Source organism: Phoxinus phoxinus (genome assembly GCF_949152265.1).
Source record: "Phoxinus phoxinus genome assembly, chromosome: 11".
Taxonomy (NCBI): Eukaryota; Metazoa; Chordata; class Actinopteri; order Cypriniformes; family Leuciscidae; genus Phoxinus; species Phoxinus phoxinus.
In genome coordinates, this window is record NC_136886.1 from 32,354,912 (window position 1) to 32,380,145 (window position 25,234).

At 38.9% G+C, this 25,234-nt stretch overlaps 2 protein-coding genes across 5 annotated transcripts; one reads left to right on the top strand and one right to left on the bottom strand.

The window, feature by feature from the left end:
- Positions 1 to 7,809: 7,809 nt before the first annotated feature.
- On the bottom strand, positions 7,810 to 18,823 carry LOC307007081 (THAP domain-containing protein 6-like). Of its 3 annotated transcripts, none has more exons than XM_079628756.1 (9): positions 18,179 to 18,284; positions 13,994 to 14,098; positions 13,424 to 13,610; positions 13,175 to 13,264; positions 10,823 to 11,657; positions 9,412 to 9,495; positions 8,934 to 9,079; positions 8,333 to 8,629; positions 7,810 to 8,272 (listed from the first exon to the last, which is right to left on the bottom strand). In XM_079628756.1, the coding sequence occupies exons 2-5, from the start codon at positions 14,071 to 14,073 to the stop codon at positions 11,454 to 11,456; spliced, it is 561 nt and encodes a 186-aa protein (XP_079484882.1). In that variant the 5' UTR covers positions 14,074 to 14,098; positions 18,179 to 18,284; the 3' UTR covers positions 7,810 to 8,272; positions 8,333 to 8,629; positions 8,934 to 9,079; positions 9,412 to 9,495; positions 10,823 to 11,453. The 3 variants fall into 3 exon arrangements, with proteins under 3 accessions (XP_079484882.1, XP_079484884.1, XP_079484883.1); XM_079628758.1 differs by lacking the exon at positions 13,994 to 14,098 and adding an exon at positions 18,777 to 18,823 and having other exon boundaries at positions 7,811 to 8,272; positions 13,424 to 13,541; positions 18,179 to 18,282; XM_079628757.1 differs by lacking the exon at positions 13,994 to 14,098 and having other exon boundaries at positions 7,811 to 8,272; positions 13,424 to 13,541; positions 18,179 to 18,397.
- Positions 18,824 to 18,850: 27 nt separating this feature from the next.
- On the top strand, positions 18,851 to 25,221 carry unc50 (unc-50 homolog (C. elegans)). Of its 2 annotated transcripts, none has more exons than XM_079628580.1 (6): positions 18,851 to 19,078; positions 20,337 to 20,611; positions 20,689 to 20,809; positions 23,561 to 23,697; positions 23,782 to 23,889; positions 24,581 to 25,221. In XM_079628580.1, the coding sequence occupies exons 2-6, from the start codon at positions 20,338 to 20,340 to the stop codon at positions 24,715 to 24,717; spliced, it is 777 nt and encodes a 258-aa protein (XP_079484706.1). In that variant the 5' UTR covers positions 18,851 to 19,078; position 20,337; the 3' UTR covers positions 24,718 to 25,221. The 2 variants fall into 2 exon arrangements, with proteins under 2 accessions (XP_079484706.1, XP_079484705.1); XM_079628579.1 differs by having other exon boundaries at positions 18,899 to 19,078; positions 20,334 to 20,611.
- The last annotated feature ends 13 nt before the right edge of the window (positions 25,222 to 25,234 follow it).

Below are 25,234 nucleotides of genomic sequence, written 5' to 3' on the forward strand. Positions count from 1 at the left end.
TCCACTGCTCACGGTCCAATGCAAGCTCAAATAACTCTAGTCTCATAGGCCTACTTGGAAGAGTTTGCTGGGTAATTTTCAGGCCAGGCTGCACAGACTGTGATTAATAATACAAGCAATGTTGAGCAGTCTCTTAGTGTTTACATATTGATCATTCCTTTTCAGTCAAATAGTGAATTATCCATCAAACGTCCCTCTGGATCTGGGTGGACAGATGACTAGTGAGCCATCACAACTAAATATTCTGCTATTAATTTTCATAACTAATGTCAATGTTCTGAGCCTGTCAGCAGTTCAGAAACTAATTCTGAGGAAAATTAAAAAAGGAATGTCATCAAAAGCTGAGCCATTTTTAAAGGGATAGTTATGTTGGCTGGACAAAGCTGGCATACTGAAATCCTATTTCTTCTTCGACTAAATTTAGTCAATATCTCCTATAGAGCTTTAAAGCTACAGCAACAAATTCGGATCAGACCTTCAGACTGTTCTGACTCAGGTTGATATATCTTTTCTAAATGATCGGACTTACGTTTTTCGTTAAACGGACAATCAAATCTTAGACAAAGCCCATAGACCTTTGAAGAGTAGGCCTATAGTCTATTTAAGCTTCATCCACCAAGTAGCCTATCTATCACTAGCAAACCTAGCGCACCTAGCTTAGAACATGCTAGCAATGAGTTAAAGCTGCAGTCCGGCACTTTTTTGTGTTTAAAAATATCAAAAAAGACATTTTTGAAAAAAAACTTAACCAGCCAGTGTTCAAAATGATCTGCTTGCCTTACCTCGATTCAAAACGGTAAGCTTGTAATAATGATTTTAATTCCAGTGGTACTGGTGGATTTCCGCGGGAATTTCGAGCATGTCTTTGCGTCATTACGTCACTTCTAGAGAAGGAGTCCCCGGCTAGTCGGCTATACAGCGTGTGTGGATGATGGAGGTGGAGATTTAGCTTAGCACTTGGTATGGCGGATCCCGAAAGTTTAAAGCGACAATCACAAGGGACAACTGGAGATTCACCAGTTGTAAAACCCAAAAGACTTCGGACTTCAGAGTGGCTACAGAAAAAAAGAGACTGCAACCGAGCCCATGCTAAAACAAGGATAAACATCGGCAGGGCTTTTGAAAGGTGGCGTGAACTCCATGTTTTGAAGGGGTTCAAAATGTATGTGAATAAAATTTGATTATATTACAGTTTTAAATAAGCATTTGATTACACATACGTGTATGTTTTATTTCAAAGAGAAACAGTTATAAGGAACATTAATTTGTTGGTATGACAATTAGAATGTATACTGCACAGAAATGAAAACTGAACTACAGGTAGTTGTAGTCACGCAATAATGATGTAGTTAACATTAATAATTTGAGAACAAAATATATTTTTCACGTTTTGACGTGATATAAGCAATCGTTAGATTTAATCAGCATGGTATAGCCTACTGCAATGCTTCCCCCACCTCCCGAATTAGGTCAGAACAAAAGTGAATGTCACTTAACTTACTTGTTCAGATGACATTTACCGATGAAAATTCTAATGTTGGTTATACACTTTCAAAAAGTATACTCTGACATTGCTGATGACAGTAGCCTACAGTATCCACAGCGACGCGGCAGCGACAGGTTCTCCTCAATACATTGTGTTCATCCGCGCTGTTTCATGCCGATTTACTACCCACGCACAGTTAATAATTCCGCGAATAACTGCAATTGCAGATTTCGAACAGAGATGGCGACAAAGAGGAAAAACGACGGACTGCAGCTTTAAACTAAAACATACTATTAATATGCTAATTCATGCTAGGCAGTAACATGTTAAGTGTTAAACATGCTTGAAACATGTTAACAATGTGCTAAATCATGCTAACAACATGTTAAACCATACTAGCAATGTGCTAATGCATATTAGCAATGTGCTACAACATGCTAGCAACATGTTAATTAATGCTAGCAATGTGGTAATACATGTTAGCAACGTGCTCATTAATGCTAGTAATGTGCTAATTAATAATGCTAGCAATGTATTGACTTTGATATTCGATATGTATTGAATTATTAACATAAGACATGCTAGCAAATGTTAAATCATGCTAGTAATGTCCTTAAACATGCTTGCAAAATGTTAAATTATGCTAGAAATGTGTTCAAACAGGCTAGCAACATGCTCATTCATATCAGCTACGCGCTAAAACATGTTAACCAAATGCTAAAACATGATAGCAGTGTGCTAAAACATGCTAGCCACATGTTAAAACATGATAGCAGTGTGCTAAAAACATGTTAGCCTGTTAAAATGTTTACAAGAAGTGTGTTAAAACATGCTAGTAAAGTGATAAAACATGCTTGCAACATGTTAGCAGTTGGTAAGACATGTTCGTAACATGTTAATTCATGCTAGCAAAATGTTAAATAGTGGTAGACACATGCTAAGACAAGCTAACAACATGATAAAACATAAAACATTAAAAATTAACATAATATTTGTCCCGACAAACTTTAATTTATAATTCTAGTTTATGTCTAAACCCCTTGAATTTAAATATATATTTTGTTGATTTTCTCTAGCCTGTATACCCAGATTTCTACTACATCAGTCTCTGACCCTTGTGAGAAACAAAGCTGTAGTCAAAAGTCATAGACACAACATTGCTGTCGACATGGGAATTAAACAAGAGCAAAACAGGTTAATCTTCACCTCTCTTTCCTTTAGTCACCTAATACTATGAAAGGCGACTGGATTTGTGTGATCAAACAGACTCTTAACATGTGTCGACGTTAATATCACAGTCACAGGAGCCGTGAACTCCCTCAACCTCAGATTTCAGGAGCAGGAAGACTCATGTCTGCCCCATTTCCAGAGGATTTGTCTTTCTTATTGAAGTAAATATTAGATCTCGTTAACGGGGCATGTTGTTTTGTGATTTGCTAAACCATCACATGATTTCAAAAGGCATGAGGGGCTGAAAGGAATAAAACTGAGTTTAAATGTGCTGTAAAATTAGCACAAGCTAAAATAATTTCTTGTTGATGATGTTCACGTGTCTCTGTGAGAATGAAGTCATTCTTCACTGCCTTGCGTTAGATTCCTTTTCAAGAATTAAATTTAATTAAGCAACATTTAGAAAAACTTTTGTAGAACTTGTTCTGTTTTATTTCCATATTTTCAGGGTGGTTTTAATACAGCGTTGTTTAGGCACACTGCAAAAAAAAAAAAAATTACCTACCCAAGTCAAAATATTCTAGTGACTGAATTATCTACATTTTTAAATTGGCTGAAGTGAAATTCTGTAAAATAAATTGAATTAATTGTTGCAATAGTCTGTTAAAATTGGCTCAATGAGAAATAATATGTCAGACTAATTGAATTTTTTTTGATTTTTTGACTTGGGGATGTCATTTTTTTTTACAGTGCAAGAACGAGTGTCGTTTGTAACCTATTACAGTTTTTCTCAATTGTTTACACACAAATACTACTTGAGACACAATGACCACAACATGTAACTCATTCACCAACCCCCTGAACCAATTCTGCTAAACTACAAGCTCAATTCCTGCTTTACATTCAATTTGCAGCTCTAAAACACACTTATTTCAAAACACTACACACAATTCTCTGCATTTGGCACAATTTTCATGCAGAAAATCTCTTGTTTTCACAAGGAACACACTGCCATTCAAATATACACACTGACTCATCACATGATCAAACACCGTCACACAGTTTTACAATCAGAGCTTTAGCATAAAAGGGCAACTGGAGCTCTTCAGTGGAGCAATGGATGCCAACATTGGATTTCTTTTTTTTTTTACTGTAACTGTATACAGTAAATTCTTCTGTTGTTTTGTGTGTAGAACCACTGTATGTACAACTTTGTGTTGGGATGTACACTGTGTACATTGTTTTTTTGGGAAAAATAAAATATATTTGTTACTGTGTATTTGTATGTTCTGAGAAGAAACAATATTCTCAAATATTGTACAACACACTTCTGTATGTACTGTCTGCAGTAAGTGTAACACAACAAAAAAAAGGCCTAAGTCATTATGATGAAGAAGTGTTTTCCATTCATCAGTGTTTTACATTGAGCACATCAGTGTTCAACTGGTTCTTATAAATGTCCATTCGTATGATGGTTTGTGTGTGTCATTTGAAAACAAAATACCATTTTGAGAAGAAATAACATTGTTTTGAATGGAAAGTTTAATTTTGCAGGAGAATTGAGGGGTTTTGCCCCATTGTGTGTGTGTTTTTTGATTTGTGTGTAGAGTTCTGAGAATATGAGGCATGCTTTCAGAAAATGTGTGTAAACAATCGAGAAAAACTGTAAAACAGCTCAATTAATCTAAGAGGTTTGCTCTTCATTAGCAAAGCAAACAGCATCAGGAGAAGTGATACTCACATCATTCTGCATTTGAAACTCTTTAATTTTCATTGCTCTCTGAGGAAATCCGTCTCTATGCGCCATTCATCACTTGTCATTTCACAGAGCTGCTTTGCTCTGAAGTATTTCAAAGCATGTTAAGCTCACCAAAACAAACTACACTCTCATTTTGGCTGAGCTTATGAACATAATCAGTTTGATGCATTCAGTTGGGTAATAATATAAATAAACGCCCCCTCATGCATATAAAACTGATCTTTAAATTACATGTAGCCTAACACAAGTCAAATACACTCGTATAGGGGTGTGTTCACTTCACTTGTGGCAGGTTTGGATCGATTAAAACACAAGCAGACTGAGCTTGGTGAAAATATATATATATATTTTTTTTTTTGCATCTTTAGGTTCGGTTTTAAAAACAACAGTGTGAGCGCTAAGCGAACCACACTGTTTATATTTTCATGATGTGTTATCATAACTTTTGATCTTTTTGTCAAATCAACTTTCGAAAACTACCAAAATGTGTGAAGATAACATACTAATTTGAGTTTCTGTATTAGTGTGTGTGTGTGTGTGTGTGTGTGTGTGTGTGTGTGTGTGTGTGTGTGTGTGTGTGTGTGTGTGTGTGTGTGTGTGTGTGTGTGTGTGTGTGTGTGTGTGTGTGTGTGTGTGTGGAAAACCACAAAATGTCCCCACAAAAATGGCAATATCCAAAATCCTTGTCCTTGTGGGGAATTTTTTTTAATTCCCATGAGGAAAACCGCTTATAAATCATATTAGATTGTTTTTGTAATGTAAAAATGCAGAAAGTTTTCTGTGATGGGGAGAGAATATACAGTTTGTACAGTATAAAAACCATTAAGTCTATAGAATATCCCCATATAAAGCTTTGTGTGTGTGTGTGTGTGTGTGTGTGTTTGTAAAATATGTTTTATATAAAAGTATTTTAATAGATGGATTTAAAGTTTTTTTAATGTTATATACTATATTTTCAACACATTGTGGTGTCTGTATAATGTGTATATACTATAATAATCGTGTTTATTTAAAAAAATATTTTGAAAAGCATTTATGTTTTTGCCATATGGAAAGACTGAATAAATATTTTATTCATTGTGATGATGACATGCCCTCCAGCAAAACTGTCAGCGTTCCAACGTTAAAATGGCATGAATGAAACTTGATTCTGTTTACTTGTTTTCTTCAAGTGATGTGCAAAGTGTTTTAGGAGTAGTTTCTGAGTCTGAGGGTCGTAATGAAGGAAAACAGAATGTAGAGATAAAAGAATGATGAGGTGGTAGGTGGTTATTAAATAAATATGAGCCAAACCGCGCAAGCTGTGCTTTTAAACGCCGGTGAAAGAGGAGCAGAAGCACCTGTGATGGACACATCGCTCCGATGACCTGCAAGAAATCTGCAGGTAAAAATAAAAACACGGCTTTTAAAAGTTTACTTTTAGTTTTAGAGACATAGACTTAAAATAGAGCAAAGAGTTAATACGCTGTGCGTTTGCAGGAGAAAACATATTTTTTGAAAAGTGAACACACTCCAGACAGACTGGTGCTAAAATGTTCTATTGTTTTAGGATTATTTATCAGAATTTCTTAAAAGCTTATTGCTTCTGCTTATTTGCAAAAGCCATTTTTGCTTTTTTTGGCCATTTAAAAGTTATGGAACATGATGGATGAAAAAGTTATATTAATGTGTGTGAGAGCGAGAAAGAAATAAAGACTTAGACTTTAGCGCCATCTGTTGTTTCTAAACATTATTGTCAAACAGCATTATCACACAAAAAATAAGTGATCTTCACAATCGTGTTATGCAATTATCGAAGCCTGCAGTGTATTTTCAGAATATAAAAAACTTTTTTTTTTTTATCTAAAAATAAAATGACCAATTAAAAGCAAAAAAAAATAAGTGGAAAGGGTTCCAATAAAAATGGAATACAACGACTAAATTAATTATAAAATATAAAAAAGCCTAATATAAAATATACAAAATATGTATTACAAAACAATTTGGTTTAGGCATTACAGTATATCGAAATACCACAAATTGATATGATTGTGGTGTCATTTAATGAAACATAATAAAATATTACGTCATTGCATATTTCATAAATGCTCAGTCCCACTTGTTATCAATTATTATTACTTAACTAAATGGCAAGCAAAAAAGACAGGATACAAATAAAATTACAAAGTTACGGTAGTCATCGCTCACGAAGGATTGATGAATTTTTTTCTTGCTTGTTTTTGCTGTTGTTTTCCCACCCAAAAATATTAAAATAAAGAAATATTAATATTGTAAGTAGGAAAATCCTATAATTAATTTAACAGTTAAAACAACAATAATCTGATTGTAATATATCTTGATGTGATAAATTGTTTAAAATCCACATAACTCTGATGATGTGATAATATAAAAGTAATACATATGATTTTCATCTTTATAAAGTATTTAAAATGATATATTATATAAAATGCCACAGGTCTCAAGAAACTGTGCTCTCCATAGATAATATCATAATAAAGGCTAGATGTCTCGTCCGCGCTGCTGGCCAATGGAGGTCGACGTCCGCACCAGGTCCGCACACGGCGGCCATCTTGCCACAGGGGGCTCGGTCACTCGTAATATTGTGTTTTAATGGTGCATGTAGTTTTTATATTACCATAACTTGCTCAATTTTCTACCGATTTTCAAACGGTTTGGTTTATTATAAACATCAGAGATGTAGTTATGACACTGCATACATATGAATAATTATAACAATGCACTTCCATATGAAAATAACCTTGAACAGAACTAGATAGGTGCAATTAATATTACACACACAAAGTATTTATGTTAAATCAATATATAGGCTACTAAAACTCAGTGTACAGAATGGCAACATGACTATAATATATATATATATTAATATATTTATATATGCACACACTCTTTTGTAATCTGAATATTACTATTATAATAAAATAATTTGAATTATTACATGCTATTTTCTTTCTGCCGGATAACAAGCATCTCTGAACTGACCATATTTCAGCCCTGACCATATTTAGGTCACTTGATATGACTTTAGAAACACAACTGAGCCCTAGCACCAGGTCTTGTGAAGCTGTGTGCAAATGCAGATCAATATAGAATGAAAATTAGTACTTTAGACCATTATTTGCCAAGGTATGGTCATGCGTATTGTAAAATGCCCTATGGAAAATCCCCATAGGACTTTTGGTTACCCAAAATGCATACTGACAATAAAAGGCTTACTGTGTGGCAACCTCTTCGTGTAGAATCATAATCAAATCAAATAAAATGAAAGGTAACACTCTGATGTTACTTGTTACAGACTATTTGGATTGTATGTCAGGGGTTCTGATATAGAATGAATACACAAAATATGGAATAATTACACAAAAGTCTCTATGTTTAAACTATTATAAAAGTGTAATTTATTTGCAAAAAAATAAATAAATAGGTACATGATTCCCCTTTACAAATATCCATGTGGTGCAGCCTTAACTTAAAAAACAGGGACACAACTAATTTTAGCAGCATATGGTGGTGGCTGTCTATGCCATACTGCGTCTCGCCGATGTGCTCCCCTAACACAAACACATCCTCTGAACCGATCCTTTTTCGGACAATGTAAACAACCTCAAGCAGTTTGATGGGCTGTGATCGTCTGGTACTTCCTGATGCCTGCCGAATGACCCACTCTGCTGCCCTGACGACCCTGACTGTGCCTTCTGATGGAATCACAAGAACTCCATTGTTTTTTAAAGTCAGCCGGTGGTAGCTCTGGTCCTTGATGGCAGATGCAGCATCTGTCACCAGGCTGGCACGGCAGACATCACAGGACAGCTTCTTGAGAGCTCGTTGCACAACAAATCCTGCACAACAATTTTACTATTGGCACTTTCGGGCAAAATCGACTTTCAGTTAGCCTTTACCTGAAATGTACACGAGAGCGTTGTCCACAAGCCCATCGAAGCGGACGGGAAGGTAGCTGTGGTCATGTACTAGGGCAGGAATGTCAGCAAACGGGGATGGAAGATCTTCTCCTCCTGCTGCAGAGGACATATCTACAGCTGACAGGCTTGTAGAGGTGTCGATGACAGCTGGTAGGGACTCGGTGTCATCCTGTGCCGTCACATTGCCTCTGCATGCTTTAACAACCCCACACCGGGCCATCAGCTTCCTAAAGATGTACTTGAACTGGCTGGCATTAGGGTTGTTATTCCAGCCACCTTAAAAAAAAAAAAAATTATGCTTAAAAAAATAAAAAGACAAATTAGAACTAACCACCCCTGAATGATCTTTCCACATAAAATAAGTTAAATTACATTATCATACAATTCAGACTGTATCAGTGATGATAAATTCTGCAAACAAATAGTCAAACACAGGCATTTTTCATAATACTCTAAATGGTTTGTGACATTTTACCAAAAATAAAAAACACATGGACCGACAAACTGAAAACAATACAAGCATTTGCGGACACTGTGTCACTTAGTGTTGCGGCTGGTAAATATAAATGATGAACCCTACCAGATGCTCTGATGGAGTTGAAGAGAAGCTCCGAGTGGTCCTGGCTGAACCTGTAGGTCAGGACATATCGCTGTCCTTCAAGCAGCACAGGAGCCATCGACATCAACCTGTCAATGTTTATGATGAAGCCCAGGACAGAGAGGAACCTTCAAAAGCAAATACTGTATTACTATGATGATCCTGACAAAACAGGACACAAGAAAGCAGGAAGGCAAACTGACGGTATAGGGGGACTAGTAAAGCTGACTAGTTTGCATCCCTGACCTTAAAAGTATAATCAGTGTGAGGTTCAGGATCCTTAAAATTACTTTTAGGACACTAAACCTTCTTGAATCACTTTACAACATAACATGCAGACCATATAGAGATGCCGGTAGACGGCATCTGGGGTGAAAAAAACTGAATACAAGAGAATTGTAACAAACAAATTTGCACAGCAAACAAATTGGAGCAAGATAGTGATAATAATAATACGTACCACACCATAAACTTGACGTAGACCGAAAAGAGCATCTTATGAACTCAATGCCGACAGAACCGAACATCTGACAGGACAGAGCATCTGAACTCGATGCAGAAGATAGATAAACAAGAGAACAGAGCATCTCATGAACTTATATCATGGACTTGAGGGATGCACTGAAACAAGTAGAGTTTTACCTTAGATAATTTAGATAATTGTAAATTGACTACTTGTATACATCTAACAAAGAATAAAATAAACCTATATTTTATAAATCAGCAGTCTCCTTCTGATAAATTAATTATAATAAAGAATTCGTACCGGGTATTGGCAGCTACAAATGGTGTCACTGCATCACTAATACAAGTCACTATTTTAAAATACCTCTTTGTTCGGTAAAGGGGTTTGCCATCTTCCATCTTCAAACTGAGCAAACCAAGTTACGTGTCTCATACTACTGCTTTCTTAATGCCAGATCAAACTCTTTTAATTTACCGGTAAGCGCCACTTGAGGATCTTGATAAGATTCTTTTTTAACACTACTTCCCGAACTTGAATCACTGGACGCAACTTCTGTGTCAATTTCAGTGTCGCCCACATGCTCTAATACCGGTTCTGGAATATACCTACCTCTACCAAGGTAATTTGGTAATTTAATTTAATATAATTTCTTACATAGTTCATCTTTTATTACCCGTTTCTGGGCTGCCCTAGCAACCGTTATATTATAAAAGTCAGCAATTACAAGCAGATCTTTCTTTCTACAACGATTGAATTCCTCCAACGTAGGAGACAGCGTAAATTTGATCAAATCGAAATCCATATTTTTCAACAATATGCAACTTCCTCACCCACCAAAGTTTAAGGCAGCCAAACAAAATTATGCCTTTACATCGACAAAAAATAAAAACACGATTCTGAATTATGGAAACATTGCACACTTAATAATTACGCCCTGGAACGTAACAGTACCCCCTGGATTTTGACAATTCCTAGAACCAAGGGGGCTTTGAACCCTTTTGGCTCTGGGATTGCGACTGTTCAAGATGTCAAAAAGCCTGTCTTATCTATAAACAAATATCTAAATTAACTGGAAGCATTGAAATCATCACTATAACTGAGTGTCAACAGGTCTCAGATAATAAACACCAAGTATGAGACATAGTTTGATTTCTCTCCATTTCCTCTGTGGCTATGCTTTTTAAAATTAAATTGCTGCACTGCTTTAAACCTGTAAATCTGAGATGTGACAACAATAAGGGTGCTTCTGAGGTAAGAATGAGGTAGGTATAAACAGTTTTTTCCAAATTCTTGCATAGTGTTGAATTTGAGGATTGTCATAATTATTTATGGCAGCAGCTATGTCACCCTGTACCCCAAGACTGGTTGCCCACTGAAGCTAAGCAGCGCTGAGTCTGGTTAGTACCTGGATGGGAGACCTCCTGAGAAAACCAGGTTGCTGCTGGTAGATGTGTTAGTGAGGCCAGCAGGGGGCGCTCACCCTGAGGTCTCTGTGGGTCCTAACGACCCAGTAAAGTGAAGGGGACACAATACTGTCAAAGAGACGTTAAACTGAGGTCCTGACTCTCTGTGGTCATTAAAAATCCCAGGATGTCCTTCGGACATAGAGTAGGGGTGTAACCCCGGTGTCCTGGCCAAATTTGCCCCTTGGCCTCTGTCCATCATGGCCTCCTAATCATCCCCATATACTGACTGGCTTCAATACTGTCTCCTCTCCACCAGTAAGCTGGTGTGTGGTTGGCGTTCTGGCGCAATATGGCTGCCGTCGCATCATCCAGGTGGAGCTGCACATTGGTGGTGGTTGAGGAGATTCCCCCTTCCATATGTGAAGCGCTTTGAGGTCCCAGAAAAAGCGCTATATAAATGTAACAAATTACTATTTAATCGTTCCCGATTGCCCAAATTGAAAAAAAAGAAAAGAAAAAGGGTTAATCCTGGTGGCATTCACATTTTAACAAACACCCTTTGGGGTTGCTGACCAACAGACCAACCACAAAGGGATGGTGGGTGTTAAAGTGGTTAAAGCAATTAATCTCTCAAATGTTGGAAATGATTTTGGTCATGTTCATCTTGGCCCTCTTTTCTCTCCTCAAGGCATTACTCTTCTCCCGCTGCAGTTTCCTCACTCTCGCGGAGGCTTCTTCAAGTTTGGCCTTTACAGCCTTAGGGCAAGCAGGCAATGAATACAAGTGGTCAGTGGCCTGCCGCTTGCAGCTCAAACTCCTCTCTCCAGCGGCTCCCTGTTGTTTTGCCAAAATATACAAATATATAAATTATATATGGAAATTAATAAATGATAGGGGTGTGACGAGATCTCGTGCCACGAGATCTCACGAGACAAAAATGTGACGAGATGTCTCGTCGACTGAAAAGCTGTCTCGCGATATCGCCATAATTAGAATAGAATATGCCACCGCTACATTCACATTACGGTGTACACCGCGGCACCGGCCGCCTCCACTGTGGTTTTGCTATTGTAAACGTCTACTCTGCTCATCCAGCACGAGTTGCAGTTGCACACAGAGTGTGACAGTGCAGCAGGAATCAGTTCACTGATCGCGTTACGATGGCGGAGGATTTGTTGCGCAACAGAGTCGATCTGAGATGGGCGGTTCACACAGAACGTGTTTTTCCATTCCAGTGCGGTACTTTTCCATTGTTTTTCTATGTAAACGCACTAGACGGATGTGTAACCTTGCGCTCGCGTCTTGCATCTTTTGCAGCGTCTCGCGCATGACACAGCATTCTAAAAACGCTGCGCTCAAGTTAAAATCAGTTCCCCCATTCTACGTAGTAACGCATTTTACACAGCAAAAACGCACTCTGTGTGAATGGCCCCTTATCTTGTAGAACGCGCGTTCAGCACCGCCACTATGGAGTGAAAGTGAAAGTAAACACGATGCGCGCAAATTAGACTGCATACAATAACCCGTCTCCCAATATCAAACCTATCTCTGGACGTTGTAGTTGTGGCTCTGGTCTCTGTTTGCTCTTTGAATACAGAGAGAGTTGGCCTACTTTGATTATGGTTGCACTTGCACTTAATTATCGTTTGCACTAATAAGAGGTCACACACAGCCTCAATCAGAAGTTCTGGGAGCTCATAATGTACAGTAAGGTCTGAAGAGACTCGTGTGAAATCATACTTGAGAGAAGCCATTCAGTTGAGTCATGAATTTTGTCATTGAGGATTTCTTTCAAATATTGTGCAAAAATCTCGTCTCGTCTCGTTCTTGTGAACCCAATCTCGTGTCTCGTCTTGTCTCGTGAGATAAGGGTCTCGTCACACCCCTAATAAATGACTTTTTTAACAATTCAATCTTCACTTTTAGATTCTGTGAGCCTAAATACAGAATCTCCAATTCTCCAACAGAAAACACAACAGCATAAATTTAAGAAATTGTATAGGCTTGTCCACTTATAAGGCAAACATATGTTTTGTGGCTCTGGACAAAAATGGCTCTTTTGTGATTGTAAAGGTTGCCTACCCTTGGTTTAAGTTTCAATGTTCAAACGTTTATTAATTTAAGTGTATGAGGGACGAAGCAAGTGAGATAGCCAGTAGTTCTCAAACTTTTTACACAGAGTACCACCTCAAATAATATTGGGCTCTTAGACTACCACCAAGTCTAAGAGCCATCTTAGGGTACCACCAAGATAAAGGATTTAATATAACAAGCCACATGATGCTCTCATTTGTTCGTAACAAGCCATATGATGGTCTCATTTGTTTGACCTTCCACATGCAAACACTCACAACATCAGGTTGAGGTACTTTCTTAGACAAGTCCAATGGCAGGTTGTCTTCCGCTCTTCTAGAGGTGGTTGCACTTCTTGTTGCTACCAGCTAAAATAAAGTAGAGAAGTTTAGAGTGTCTAAAATGTGTTGTAATAAACTAGACATTATATAATTTGCAGGAAAAAAAAAACTAAAGTGAAATTTAATCACATATTGATATATCAATCTTATACACCTTGAATTATTGTTGGTCAATGATACACATACCCTTTGAATATGAGCTGGAAAGTTGAAAATGCTTGGCACAACACCAACTTTAAGCCGGACAGTCTGCCCCGTTCTGTCAAAGTCCTCAGTCCTGAAGTGCTCACTGCAAAGCAGTGTCCTGTCAGAGGCAACAAATCCATCCCTTCTTAGAGCAAGTTCCCACTGCCTCCTTATCGTTTTGGGAAACCTTAAAAACGTGAGAAATGTACCCAGATATATAAATTGTCAACATTTCCAACCCTTTTTTCCTTCTTGCAACATTAAGGGTGAGGACAAAAACACACACCTAAATTATCATATGTTTAGGGTAATTGTATGTAGTCTATGTATGTGTGCATGTATGTGTGCATGTATGTACTTTAGAATAAGACAACCACACTAAACAAGTTATAAAAAAGTGTGGAAAAGAAACATTCAGCGATTGTGTAAATTTTTTTTTAAAAGCTTTGGGTCAACAACAATACTATTATGTCATAGCCCGGCTGTTCCTGTGTAACAGGACCTGTATTGTACATACATCCACTAAGTAACGATTATCCCAAATATAATCATAATATTGTCATATCTTACAGGTGAAAGGTGATCCCACGGGCTCTCGTTTTGAGACTACGTTCATTGGAGCATCCGTAGGCTGCACAAAAGTCTGGCATCTTCTCTTATAAAGCCAGCAATTTCCTGTATCATAATGCAAGATGTTTTTAACAAACCAACCTGATTAAAAATCATGTGCAATATTGAAAAGAAAGAAAAATTCTGCCTCTCCCACTGATGTCTGTGTCACATCCTCTCATCCTCACACACACCTCTCTCTCTTTCTGTGGGTCTATGGAATTGTCAGTCAGCGGTCAACAAAGCTGACTTCATTCCAGCCTTTGCATCTCATTCTAATATTAATATTTTAGGCTTGACTGAGACCTGGATTCGTCCAGAAGACTCAGCAACCCCTGCTGCTCTCTCTAACAACTTCTCCTTCTCTCACACTCCTCGCCAGTCTGGGAGGGGTGGGGGCGCACAGGTCTTCTCATCTCTAACAACTTTAAATACTCAACCCTCTCCTCTCTATGCAATAACTACTCGTTTGAATATCATGCCATTACACTTACAACTCCCATTAAGATCGATATTGTAGTCATATATCGTCCCCCAGGTCAACTGGGAAGCTTTGTAGAAGAGCTGGATGTGCTGCTGTCTTCTTTCCCTGAGGATGGCACCCCACTTGTCTTCGGTGATTTCAACATTCATCTAGAGAAGCCGAATGCAACAGACTTCATCTCTCTCCTAGCCTCATTCGATCTCAAACGGCTCATCACCACAGGTACTCACAAATCAGGCAACCAACTGGACCTGGTTTACACACGCAACTGCATCACGGACAACATTTTGGTGAAACCTCTCCATGTTTCTGATCATTTCCTCATTACTTTCAATCTACAACTCTCTACACATGCTCCACCAACCCCCATACCAGTTACTTTCAGACGAAACCTGCGCTCACTCTCTCCCTCCCACCTTTCCTCTGCTTTGTCATCTTCTCTCCCCTCACCCTCACAATTCTCATCTCTGGATGTTAATACTGCAACAGATACTTTATGCTCCACTTTAACTTCTTCCTTAGACAATATCTGCCCTATCTCCTCCAGGCCAGCACACACTACTCCCTCTAACCCTTGGTTATCTGAGGTTCTTCGTGAACACCGGACCAAACTCAGGGCAACAGAGAGGAAATGGCGCAAATCAAAAGACACAACTGACCTTAGTATGTATCAATCTCTGCTCTTTTCATTTTCTGCTGATGTTCATGCTGCAAAATCTTCTTATTTCCACAACAAGATCAACAGCACCGCTAACACACGAACACTTTTCAAGACATTCAACTCTCTACTCTGTCCACCTCCACCACCACCCACCTCCGCTTTAACTGCGGATCATTTTGCTAACTTCTTCACCAACAAAACAACAACTATCAGCAGTCAGTTCTCAGCTCCACACACACGTGAACCCAGTCCAACCCCTCCCACTCCCAAACACCTTCTCTCCTCCTTCTCTCCACTATCCGAGGAAGAGGTATCTAAACTTCTCCTCTCCAGTCATCCCACCACCTGCCCTCTAGATCCCATCCCCTCACACCTTCTACAAGCCATCTCTCCCACACTTCTACCAGCACTCACACACATCATCAACTCATCGCTCCACACTGGCACTTTTCCTACAGCATTCAAGCAGGCTCGGGTAACTCCACTGCTTAAGAAACCGACATTAAACACATCACTCTTAGAAAATTATAGACCTGTCTCTCTCCTACCATTCATTGCGAAAACACTTGAACGAGTTGCCTTCAACCAAGTATCATCTTTCCTCTCTCTGACCAACCAACTAGATGTAAACCAATCTGGCTTCAAGAAAGGGCATTCAACCGAAACTGCATTGCTGTCAGTCACAGAAGCCCTACGGATCGCAAAAGCTGCCTCCAAATCATCATTCTCATTCTCCTGGATCTGTCTGCTGCCTTCGACACTGTGAATCATCAGATCCTCCTGTCCACCCTCTCATCACTGGGCATCACAGGAACTCCTCTCCACTGGTTTGAGTCCTATCTCACAGGTAGGTCCTTCAGGGTCGCATGGAGAGGTGAGGTATCCAAAGCAAATCAACTGACTACAGGGGTTCCTCAGGGTTCAGTTCTTGGACCGCTCCTCTTCTCCATTTACACCACATCACTGGGACCCATCATACAGGCACATGGCTTCTCTTACCACTGCTATGCTGATGACACCCAGCTCTACCTCTCATTTCAACCTGATGATCCCACAGTAGCTGCACGTATCTCAAGCTGCCTGGCGGACATCTCGGCATGGATGAAGGAACATCACCTGCAGCTCAACCTGGCAAAGACTGAGCTTCTCGTCCTCCCTGCCAATTCGTCTCTACAGCACGACTTCACTATCCAGCTAGATTCAACTTTAATCACCCCATCAAGATCGGTCAGAAACCTTGGAGTAACACTCGATGAGCATCTGACCTTCACAGACCACATCACAAAGACAGCTCGATCATGCAGGTTTGCACTGCACAACATCAGGAAGATCAGGCCTTTCCTAACTGAGCATGCAACACAACTTCTCGCCCAGGCCTTGGTGATCTCTAGACTTGATTACTGCAATGCTCTTCTGGCCGGTCTTCCATCATGTGCAACTAAACCTCTACAAATGATCCAGAATGCTGCAGCCCGTCTTGTCTTCAACGAGCCGAAAAGGGCCCACGTCACTCCTCTGTTCATCTCTCTGCACTGGCTACCACTCGCTGCTCGCATCAAGTTCAAGGCATTGACACTTGCTTACAGATCGACCACAGGCTCAGCTCCCTCGTACTTTCACTCGCTCCTACGAGTCTACATCCCTACCAGAAGCCTGCGATCGGTCAATGAGCGAAGACTCGTGGTACCATCACAGAGAGCTACAAAATCACTCTCCAGAACATTCTCATTCGCGGTTCCATGCTGGTGGAATGACCTCCCTACCCTCGTCCGGAATGCAGAATCCCTGACTACATTCAAAAGACAACTGAAAACTCATCTCTTCCGTGAGCACTTGACATAAAAAAATAAATAAAATAAAAAATAAAATAAAAACTTTAATCCTCCCTTGTTTGGCTTATGCTACTCTGAGCAATGCCTGAACTTTGTATTTTGAGCACTTGTGTTATTTTTGCCTCTTCACGATGACTCGCTTGCTGTAGTCCTCAGTTGTAAGTCGCTTTGGATAAAAGCGTCTGCTAAATGACTAAATGTAAATGTGATGTAAAATGCTGGGTAGCAGAAACTGTAACGTTAGATGCTCTAGGTCCTAGAGCATCTAACGTTACAGGTCAAAGCTTATTGTTATTAGCCAGCAACTAAGTACAACCACATCCAAAAATATTGTAATTTAGACAAAAGATTAGTTGTCATAAAATCGTTACTGGTGTCAGTAAAACCTTTATAATCGAACAGCTCGATTGTGATCTCTGCCTTGATTGATAACTTGCTCAAGTAACTATGCTGCATGATTAAGTCGTTTTTCGAAAAGAAAATCTGCAATTTCAACATGTTCCAGCATTCATAATTATAGCCACGTTAATAACGTTTGTAAGAAACCAAACCGTTTGTAAATCCGTCAAGATTTCAGCGAGATAAGAGGATTTGTGTTCGTGCTGATCACTCACCTTACTTCAGATATCACAGAGCTCGCCAGAAAGCTTCCCTGTGACAAGATGGCCGCCGGTGATGCCGTTCGTTCCATAGACATGTATAGAAAGGCTAGATGGCTTACCTGCGCTGAGAGCCAATGGGACCCGACAACGTCAGACGGCGGCCATCTTAGGACAGGACCGCTCGTCCAGTTATAACATTAAAGTCTATTGTGCATGTAGTGCTGAAATAACTATATTTTGCTCAATTTTCAACCGATTTTCAAACAGCTTGGTGTGTCATAAACGTCAGGGGTGCGGCTATTTAACTGCATACTTGTGAAAAATTATAGCCACGGAGTTTATTAAGAAAATAGTATATTAAGTAGACTAGACAGGTAAAGTACTAGGTATACCCATACACACACACAGTAAAATACAGTATAAAATATATTATCATTTTGATTCTATGTACTGCATGTATGCAAATATATGTAGCCAATCTTGTAATGTTGTCTCAGTTACACTATTCCTAGCAGAACTTGTATTACTAAGTATCCTAATAATAGTCATAATATTTTCTTTTCTTACTTGTGAAAGGTGATCCCACGCGTTCTGGTTTGGAGGCTCCGTGCGTTGGTGCAGCCGTAGGCGGCACAACAATCAGGCATTTTCCACAAGCGTAATCAGAAGTTCTGTAAACAAAAAACCAACAAAGTAATCCAAATGTAAAGATGTTTTTAAGAAACCAAACCACTTGGAAATCATGTGTAACTCAAAGCTATGTTGAAACGAAAGACTAACCCTGCCTCTCCCACCAATTTACAATTGCTTGATGACTCACTTACGACCTCTTCACTGCTAGCCAGCAAATAAATACAACCACATCCACAAAATGACATTTAGACAAAAGATTAGGTTGTCAAGAAACGTTGTTGGTCTCAGGAAACCTGTTAATAATTGAAAATGTCGACTGTGGTATCACTTTAGAGTAGAGGGCAGCCATGAAACACACAGCTAACTTACGCTGCAATGTTAAGCGTTTCTCAAAACGTGAAGCTACAATTTAAACATCGGCATCAGCACAAATCATAGCCACGTTAATAAGGTTTGTAATAAACCAAACCGTTTGTAAATCCGTCAAGAATTCAGCAAGTTACGAGCATTTTAGTTGGCGTATTTCACTCACCTTCCGTCCACAGCAGCAGAGGGAGCAGCAGCGCAGTCTCCTGACTTAAGATGGCCGCCAAGTGACGACACAGCTGACTCCGCCTTGAGCCATTCATGTCTATGGTTCGTTCGAGGTGCTCTCTATCCCAACACTACATTTCCCAGAAAGCATCGGGACCGGAAGTGGCGTTACTGTATAGGTTGCGCTGCTACGTGTTCGGACAAGGCAGGAAGTTGACATGTCACAGTTGCTGCATTGTTTTTTACACATTGATTAATAAGAGATTTGCTTTAATAGTTGCTGATACTGCTGTCGAGCAGGTGAGTGTCATGTTTTTACACACTAAGAAGGAGCGACATTGTAGCTAACTGCTTTACAAGGTTTTTATGTAGGATCGAGCCGAGGCCCAGGTAGCATCATCACACACACACACACACACACACACACACACACACACACACACACACACACTGTAAAGCTTTGGGTTTTCCATTGTTTATGCTTAATAAAGCGTCTACTTTTAGACTAGCAGGTTAGTTACTGTATCATTGCTGTCAGTTGTCACCCAAGGCCAGACTGTCTGTGTAAAGCAAGTAAGAGTGATATGACAGATCTAGGATCAGATTCAGCTCTGCATGTTTACATAGCAGGTCATATTTTTATAGGAAGCACAAGAACTAATGAGCTGATTAAGATTATTAAGCTTAATGCTTGACCAATAGATTATATCTTAGTTTTCTAGAAGTTTTCAGATAGAGACTGACAGGTACAGTCTATGTACTGTAATGAAATTGTAATTGAGTTTGACTTGTTATTCTTTTGCCAAAACATACTAAGCCATAGGGCTAATTGTTGATAATCACCCAGCCACTAAAAAACAGTCACATAATTTAAGCTTTGTATGATATATCTGGACTGGTCAAAAGTTTGGAAACATCTTTTTATTTTTGAAATATAAATATTTTCTAACAATATATATATTTACTATCACTTTTTATAAATTTAATACATCCTTGCTAAATTAAAGTATTCATTTCTTTCAAAAAAAGAAAGAAAAAAATTACTGACCCCAAACTTTTGAACGGTAGTGTATATTGTTACAAAATATTTATATTTTAAATAAATGCTGTTCTTTTTTTCTTTCTTCTTCTTTTTAAATACTTTTTATTCATTAAAGAATCCTGGGGAAAAAAAGTATAACCGGTTATAAAAAATACTAAGCAGCAGCACAACTGTTTCCGACATTGATAATAAATCAGCATATTAAGGTTTTTTGAAGGATCATGTAACACTGAAGAGTAATGATGGTGAAAATTCAGGTTTGATCACAGGAATAAATAGTATATTCAAATAGAAAACCATTATTTTAAATTGTAATTATATTTTAAATATTACAGATTTTCTCCTGTATTTTTGTTAAAATAAATACAGGCTTGATGAGCATAAAATACCTCTTTCAAAAACATTAAACCTAGTAATGTTTCCAAACTTTTAACTGTTACTGTATGTCTTCTATACAACCAATAATTAGCATGTTGTGTTTTTTGTCATAACCACATTTCTCTCTCATCCCAGCAGTATGTTGCCGACGAGCTCCCCGCAGATCCAGCGAAACGGCAGCCTCAGCGAGCGGGATGCGGCGCGGCACACGGCCGGAGCCAAGCGCTACAAGTACCTGAGGAGACTCCTGCATTTTAGACAGATGGACTTCGAGTTCGCCATATGGCAGATGCTCTATCTGTTCACATCACCGCAGAAAGTGTACCGCAACTTCCACTACCGCAAACAAACTAAAGACCAGTGGGCCCGGGACGACCCTGCGTTCCTGGTGCTGCTTAGCATCTGGCTGTGTGGTGAGCACTTACGATTGACACATGAGACAGGCTTTGGAAAGGAAACCTTCTTTTGCTAACTAATGTTATCTCTGCAGTGTCGACGGTGGGCTTTGGTCTGGTTCTAGACATGGGTTTTGTGGAGACGTTGAAGCTGTTGCTCTGGGTCGTTTTCATCGACTGCATCGGGGTTGGATTGCTCATATCCACACTCATGTGGTAAGGTGCCACACACACACACACACACACACACGACCCAAGGGGCCGGGCCGGGTTCAGACAGATATTTAGAAATGATGTTCGGGTTCGGGTCGGGCTCGGTCACATCAGTGCGATAAGGCATTGAACATTTTAAATTTAAATAAAGCTTATTATGTGTCACGCCTGTGTCAACGTGCACTTGTTGCCGCATGTGCGCTGATGCTACATTTCCGAATGCCTTCCTACAGTTGCTTAATAAAAGGGGGCTTTCCACACAAACAAACGTACATGTGTCATTAGTATGAGAAAATTAGATTTTATGCCTGTTGGGCTAGGGTCAGGTTCGGCTACTGCTCTGTATGGACGTGGGCCGGGCTCGGAAAGAAAAATGCGGCCCCATCTCCACACACATACACACACACAGGTTTGCACGTGACAAAAATGTGAGTAATGTCCTAAAAGTCAGCCTACTGTGATTTTGAGTGAGGATCACAGCTATAATCATGTCCTTAAAGTCACCACAAAAATCAAAATTGACAGTTCTTTTTTTTTTTTACAGAATGTTACAGTGTTTATTATAAATGCTTTATCTGTGCACATCATTATTTGTTTCAAATTCATATGCCCTGGATATATTTAATTAAAAACCTAACCTCCCCTCCCCCTTGAAAACGTCATCTGTTCTCTTCATGACGTGTGTCTCGGCAGAACGTGGGACTAAACATCCTCCAGTACTGACTGAAAACTTGAAACTTCCTACAATCCAATCAATTCCCAAGGGCAAAATCAAGTCCTGTCCTAATAATAAAACTAAATAATGATCACCCTACCACCAACAGTAGATAGTTTGAACTTGGGTAATACAAGCAAACTCTCAGTACTCAATCTAAGAGTACGGGCAGGAACATAAGGGTGTGTTCATTCTGTAATATGAAGGTACTAAACTATTGGCGCTTTTCCACTGCACAGTACCAGCTCGCCTTGGCTCGCCTCACCTCGACTCGACTCGCCTCTGTTTGGTTTTCCACTGTGTAAAAGTTGTACCAGTACCTGCTTCCAGGTACTTTTTTTCGTATCACCTCCGGCGAGGTTCTAAGCGAGCCGAGGCGAGCTGAGGCGATACTAAAACGTGACGTGACACACGGGTGACTGCTGATTGGTCAGAGAGAATCGTCACTATTCACTGCGCCATCATTGCACGCGCCAGACGGAGTATCCTGAATAACCCCGGCATTTTTAAATAGTTTTGCCAGAGATTGCGTGATATACCCATTACTAATATTATGTAAAACAGCATACACTCGATTTCCTCCATTGTCCTGTGTGTGTGGGTAGCGGGTGTGTGTCGCGTCGCTATGACGACCACCAGGTACTATTGTGGAAGTACTATGCAATGGAAAACGGAGCGAAACGCGAGCCAAGCCGAGACGAGCTGAGACGAGCTGAGTCGAGTCGAGCTGGTACTGGTAATGGAAAAGCGCCATATGACAGGCCTTAAAAACTAGGACAAGTATTTTGAACTGAATGCGATACACAATAGGGAGCCAGTGCAGATGGGAGTGATGTAAACTAATTTTTTTGTTGAGCAACTGAGTTTTGAACTAGTGGGTAGGCTAGAAAACAAAGAGTTACAATAGTCTATGAGCGAAGTTATAAAAGCATGGATGACAGTTTCGGCATATTTGAGATTTAGCGAACATCAAGGTGGAAAAAATCAGGATTTAACAAGCTGGCTGATATGGGATTCAAAGCATAATCTGGAATCAAATTGCGCATAATGGGTGAGGAATGAACTATAACTCCGTCATTATGAATGGAGAAGTCATGTTGGGAAATGATGAGGGATTTATGGCTTACTAGCCGGATTTCTGTTTTGTCAGTATTCAGTTTTAAGAAGTTTTGAGCCATCCATACTTTGAGCTCTTGTAGGCAGGAAGTTATGGAAGAGGAAGGAAAAACAGAATTGGGTTGAACAGTAAAATAGATTTGTGTATCATCTGCGTAATTATGGAAATTAAGACCATGACGCTGTGTGATCTGACCAAGAGGAAGCATATAGATTCGAAATAGAAGTGGACCAAGAACGGATCCTTGAGGTACTCTACGGGAAACAGTGACAGAGCAAGATTTGTGTTTATTAATGCAAATAAATGGTTGCCTGTCTGAGAGATATGAAGTTAGCCACTGAAGACAGTACCAGTGAGACCGATAGCCAGCTAAAAAAAAAAAAATTCCAGAAGCTATTTCACTCGGATATACATCACAATAGGGAAGAAAATACTTAATTGTATGCCGACTTTAATGTTGAACTTGCTCATATGGCATTGATCCAGTTTCTATTTCTGGGTTATGGTTTTTGTCTTCTTTTTATTGTTAATTTCAAAATAAAGTGCATTCTCCATTTTATTTGTAAAGAGAAATTTCATAGTTTTACAAGTACAAAGCTGATGTATTTTGTATTTTCTTTGACTGGCTGACTGTAGATTATCCCGCTTTATACATGATTACTTACCAAATAATGAAATGGACATGAAATATTGATCTTATTTTATTATGTGATTATAATTAGGAAATACATTTCCTGGGGTTCCCTGAATGTACAGTTTAGTGGTTATTATTATGCTATAATGTTTGTCGTAACTGACCAATCAGAATCAAGTACTTTAAAGAATGATATAATAAATCTGCATAATTTTACTAGAAAATGTCATGAAGAGTTTTTTTTTTTATTGTAAAACTGTACAGTAATCCCTGTCTTTTCTTCTCCAGGTTTGTTACGAATAAATATCTGATGAAGCCGAGCAGAGATTATGATGTGGAGTGGGGCTACGCGTTTGACGTCCATCTAAATGCTTTCTACCCACTTCTGGTCATTCTGCACTTTTTACAGCTATTCTTCATCAACTGTAAGTAAAGATGTCTATACATGTATAATGAGCTCTACTGTTTTCAATTATAGACTCTGTGAACTCATCTTGCTCTCTTGACAGATGTTGTTGTTACGAGTTCAGACTGGTTCCTGGGTTATTTTGTGGGAAACACCTTGTGGCTTATTGCAATCGGTTACTATATTTACATCACATTCCTGGGCTACAATGGTAAGTATTGTGATAGCTAGTGTATTTTTTACTAGGGATGCACAATATATCGGCCACCATATCGGTTACCGACCGATATATGATCAGTTTTAATGTTATCGGTCCAATAATCGTGAAGCCGATAAATAATGGATTATTTCCTTCAGCTGAGACACTTCAGATGCGTTTTCTTCGCCATGATGGTTTTGAATTGCTTGAAATATAAGTGGAATCACTTCAAAAGAGAAAAATATAGTAAAGTGCAGCATGTGCAGTGCCTGTCTATCATATAGGCTACATAAAATTGTAATCAGACTCTTAAAAATTATTACAATATTTAGATTTATCGGCCAATATATCGGTTATCAGCTTTCAAATATAAACAATTATCGGTAATCGTATCGGCCAAAATCTTTTCTTATTTATTGATTCTTATTAAATTGCTTTATTTATTATATTGTGTGTATAGTTTAATTTAGCCACAAAACAAACTGAGACACTTGTAATTGTAACTTAAAATTGTATTCAGCCTCTCAAAAATTAGATTTGGATTTAGATTTATCGGCCAATATATCGGTTATCAGCTTTCAAATATAAAAAATTATCAGTTATCGTATTGGCCAAAAAATTTCAAATCACTGCATCCCAAGTTTTTACCATCCATAAATTCTTAACCTGAACATTGTCTAATTTTCTCTTCTTGTTTCTTTAGCGCTCCCGTTCTTAAAGAACACGGTGGTGCTTCTGTATCCCTTTGCTTTGCTCGGACTCCTGTATGTTCTCTCCATCTCGCTTGGCTGGAACTTCACTAAAGGCCTCTGCTGGTTTTATAAGCACAGGGTCCAGTAGAGGACGCCAGAACACATGAAGGACATTGCAGTGCACTTGTGCTCTTAAAGATGGGTGGAAAAAGATTGGTGTCGCTCTTGGGACTTTCTGAAATTTTGTATTATCTGTAAATATCATTTTGGTTGTAGAGGAAAAGAGTTTCACTTGTTTATGGTGTCATGCCTTTTTTTTTCTCCTTAATTTGATACTCAACCCTCAATTAATGTTGTGATGTGGTTTTGAAAATGCAAACATGAGGAAAAGTGCATAATGTCTGCTTGGATGCTGCACTTTTTACTTGTGAGAATGTGTACAATAAAGATATTTTTAAAGAAATGGATTTGTAGTTTATTCAAATATTGCCATCTAATGCATGAACTGTAAATGTATGAATCAAATCTATTTTCCATATTTTCCCTTTGTAGCTGCATACATGGTCATAATTAACATATCCTTGAAAATTGTAAGGGATTTTTTTTTATTATTTTTTTTTTTATTGAATTACAAAAGGTTCTAAAGAAATGTAACAAACAACAAA

Bases quoted from the DNA above. Each gene is read 5' to 3' on its own strand.
- unc50 (XM_079628580.1), top strand. From the start codon at position 20,338: ATGTTGCCGACGAGCTCCCCGCAGATCCAGCGAAACGGCAGCCTCAGC. The intron at 20,810-23,560 runs GTAAGGTGCCAC...TTTCTTCTCCAG, and splicing joins CTCATATCCACACTCATGTG to GTTTGTTACGAATAAATATC. The intron at 23,890-24,580 runs GTAAGTATTGTG...TTGTTTCTTTAG, and splicing joins CACATTCCTGGGCTACAATG to CGCTCCCGTTCTTAAAGAAC.
- LOC307007081 (XM_079628756.1), bottom strand. From the start codon at position 14,073: ATGCCAGACTTTTGTGCAGCCTACGGATGCTCCAATGAACGTAGTCTC. The intron at 13,265-13,423 runs GTATGTGTATCA...ACTTTATTTTAG, and splicing joins TTCCAGCTCATATTCAAAGG to CTGGTAGCAACAAGAAGTGC. The intron at 11,658-13,174 runs GTGAGTGTTTGC...GCAAAACAACAG, and splicing joins AAGTACCTCAACCTGATGTT to GGAGCCGCTGGAGAGAGGAG.